General features: G+C 44.4%; 1 protein-coding gene across 1 annotated transcript; it reads right to left on the bottom strand.

Moving 5' to 3' along the window:
* Positions 1–455: 455 nt before the first annotated feature.
* On the bottom strand, positions 456–959 carry LOC121138688 (THO complex subunit 4-like). Its single transcript, XM_040741333.1, has one exon. The coding sequence runs from the start codon at positions 957–959 to the stop codon at positions 456–458; it is 504 nt and encodes a 167-aa protein (XP_040597267.1).
* Between the last annotated feature and the right edge of the window lie 2,290 nt (positions 960–3,249).

The raw sequence follows: 3,249 nt of genomic DNA, 5'->3' as shown, positions 1-3,249 counted from the left end.
TAAAAAAAAGTGTGTAAAAGCCTTTATATGAGTTTTTTGATCCCATTTTAAAACAGGAAAAAGAGAGACACAGAGAGAGAGAGAGACAAACGAAAAAGAAATCCACCATTGTGTGCACAGTCCAGTTGCCAGGCTTCCCTCAAGGGATTACGGAGGAAGCTTCTGGGTCCAGTCACCTCTGTGGATTTGCCCAGCTGTTTAACTGGTGTTCATCTGTGCATTGTACTCATCCAGCTGTGCATCCAACTGCTCGGCAGAAAGATGCTGCTTTGAGTTCCTGCTCATACATCTACCCCTTCCCGGGCTGCCTCCACCGGTCCCTCTCCTGATGAGGCCACCACCAAAACACCCTGAGCCATGGTTTCTCCTCATGGCACCTCTGTTCATTCTCTGTGCAGGTTTTCTTTGTGAGTCAGTCTGCCAAGTGACAAGCTGAATGATCATGGGGCGGCCACCTAAAGGGACACCACTTTCATAGAATTCAGAGCATCTGCCCTCTGTTGAATATGCACATGTGCTGTCCCTAAACTTCGTCCGGAGCGAGCATACTGCACAGCTGCTGCCTTCAGTGTTCCAAACTCTGAAAAGTGTTCCTGAATATCCGTGTCTGACATGCCGCAGCCAAGGTTTGACACAAACAGCTTTCCGCCCATCTCTATGCTGGCTCCCCCACAGAAGTGGCTGTCGTATAGGTCATGCTGCCACTTGTGGGAAAGTTGTATAGGCCTGCTGTATGGAGCCGGCCGGTTCCTGCCTCCTCCTGCAGAACCACCACTCATGGTAGGCCAGTTCTTCAGAGATCTTCTGTGTCGATTCCCCCACACAGGGGCCTGCATGGCACCACCATGGCGGCCCTGGTAGCCGGCCATGCTCCAGCCATAGCCTTTGCCGTGACTGCCTTGCTGGCTCCGGTTCAGCTTAATGATGTCATCCAAAGACATATCCATTTTGTTGGCCATGGTGGTCTAGGAATCAGATCTCGTGTTCTCCAGAATTATAATTCGTGTTTAAAATCCTGGAATCAGATACCAGGACAATACTGACAAATTGGATTAAAGACCTGTGTCAACACCACCTTGTTTAAAACTCCTTTTCTAACTGGGAAAATACTGTGGCTTGGTACCATGTAACACGCTCAAGAGTGCAACCATAAGGACACAGCACAAAAATACAAATTTCTTGTTTTCTTTTTCTTTTCAGAGAAACATTGTCACAACGAAGCCCAGGTTGAATTAGAAATCAATATAGTGAAGAGATAGCCTGTATCTCACTGACATCCAGCTGTCTTTGCCTCACCTATGGTGGGATAAAATTGTTTGCCAAAATCTGTCAAAATACTATTTAGAATGCTATATTTACATGTCAGTGCATATTTCTCTGTTGAAAAGTTAATGCTGGGGAAAAATTTCAATGTTAAATGTTAGTGTTTACAATATGCACATGGAACAATAATGCTATTTTCAGATGTGATTTCAAATAAGCTCTTCTCACGCACAGATGCTGGACTGCTGCAATCCTAGGACATCATTTCTGAGTACAAACCCCTGTAATTACGCTGCAGACATTGACCACATCATGTAAAAAATTCACAGTTATATTATGGGGGTTTAACAAAACACAAATTAAAACAACAGGTTGTATAGCCAGAATACAAATTAGTCTAAGTAAACCCAGAGTCAGAAATCAGAGTTAATGCTGAAAGGTCGGTGAATCAAAGACCCAATCCCAAGTGTGACTTCTTACCTCTCGTGTATCCTCGGGCACAAAGGAGGAGAACCGATGTCTAGCAATCCTCAGACTGAAGGGGGTGAGATGACTCTCTTCATGCCATATATACCTCCCTCTGCCAAGCCACACCCCTTCTGTCTCCACCTCCTCAGTGCTGGGATTTAAGGAGTGAGCTCAGTTTCTCTGAGGATAATTCAATCTGTTGTAGTGCTTGGTGGCCTTGAGCATTTCCTCATTTCAAATGCTTGGTGTATCTGTGCGGTGGTGGCACACGCCTTTAATCCCAGCACTCACGAGCTAGAGGCAGGCAGATGTCTGTGAGGATGAGACCAGGCTGGTGCGAGAGCCTCCAAAACCATACAGAAGAACCCTGTCTCAGAGCCAGGAGTCTTGATGTGGACAGGAATTGAAAGTCTCCAACATGGGGCTAGCTTCCTTGGTATCATAAGGCAATCTGTAAACTTTTAAAGCTTTAAAGTGAAGCCTTCCTGCCAGTGTGGTTCCAGAGCTGCATCAGGCCCAAATATACACACGGGCAGCTATATTAACTATGAAGCTGTTGGCCTTGTATGTTTCTTACTGGCTAGTCTTGACTTAATTATTTATCCCATAATTGATAATCTAAGTATTTTTCTTACCGGAGAACATTCTGGGCATCCTATCCCATGGCCTTATATCTTGACTTCTGTATTTCTCCTTCCCAGAGTCCTTCTGGACTCCCAGTCCCACCTATCTTGCTTCGCTATTGGCCAACAGTTCTTTATTGACAAAGACACAAGACTTCCCCCAACATAAAGCCAACAGCCCTTCCCAGGTATGAAAATTATGAACCATAACAATGGTCTGCACTGCACGATAACCTGAAGGCTGCAAGAGCAGCACACATACATTGGTGGTAACCAACAGCTTATAATTGGACTTAAGGAGGTCTCAACCACAGGAAAGTCATTTCTGGAACTGAAAGCCTAGCCTATTTCTGAGCATTAGCCAAGGATATATCTTGAAGGAGAACCTAAATGTACTAGGCATGACTCCCATGAATATTCGTATAAGATTGATTTTCCAACTGGTGTCAGTTCTTATGTAGAAATCTTCTCATAGCTATAGCAGGATAATTCTGAGATCTTTCTCATTGGAAGTCTATAGAATTATTTCTAATAAAACAGTATGCAGGAAAACTGAATTATGTCCCACCGGATCATTCACTACTCTCTCCTCCCTCTCCACTTTCTAGGACTTTTGTCTGGCTCCGCAGTTGAGCAGATCTGGGGGATTAAATGCCCCCAACATTAGCAAGAGATCATTCAGAAGGAAAGTGCCTGGATAGTTAACACAGAACTGTACTCGAGTAGTTAAAGATATAGGACCCTACAAGTGATTCCCCATTTGACATAAACAGGCATAGCACTGAAAATAACTAGAAACCACCTTCAGTGAGTGTAACTTGAATGCCACTTCCAAACACTTCCCAGTCTAGGATGTTGCATCCTTGTATCTGACATCCAAAGTGAGATTGATCTC

This window comes from Mesocricetus auratus, unplaced genomic scaffold (assembly GCF_017639785.1).
Source record: "Mesocricetus auratus isolate SY011 unplaced genomic scaffold, BCM_Maur_2.0 contig_896_pilon_obj, whole genome shotgun sequence".
NCBI lineage: Eukaryota > Metazoa > Chordata > Mammalia > Rodentia > Cricetidae > Mesocricetus > Mesocricetus auratus.
Note: the sequence above shows the minus strand (reverse complement) of the source record. Positions and strands in the feature narration are given on the sequence as shown.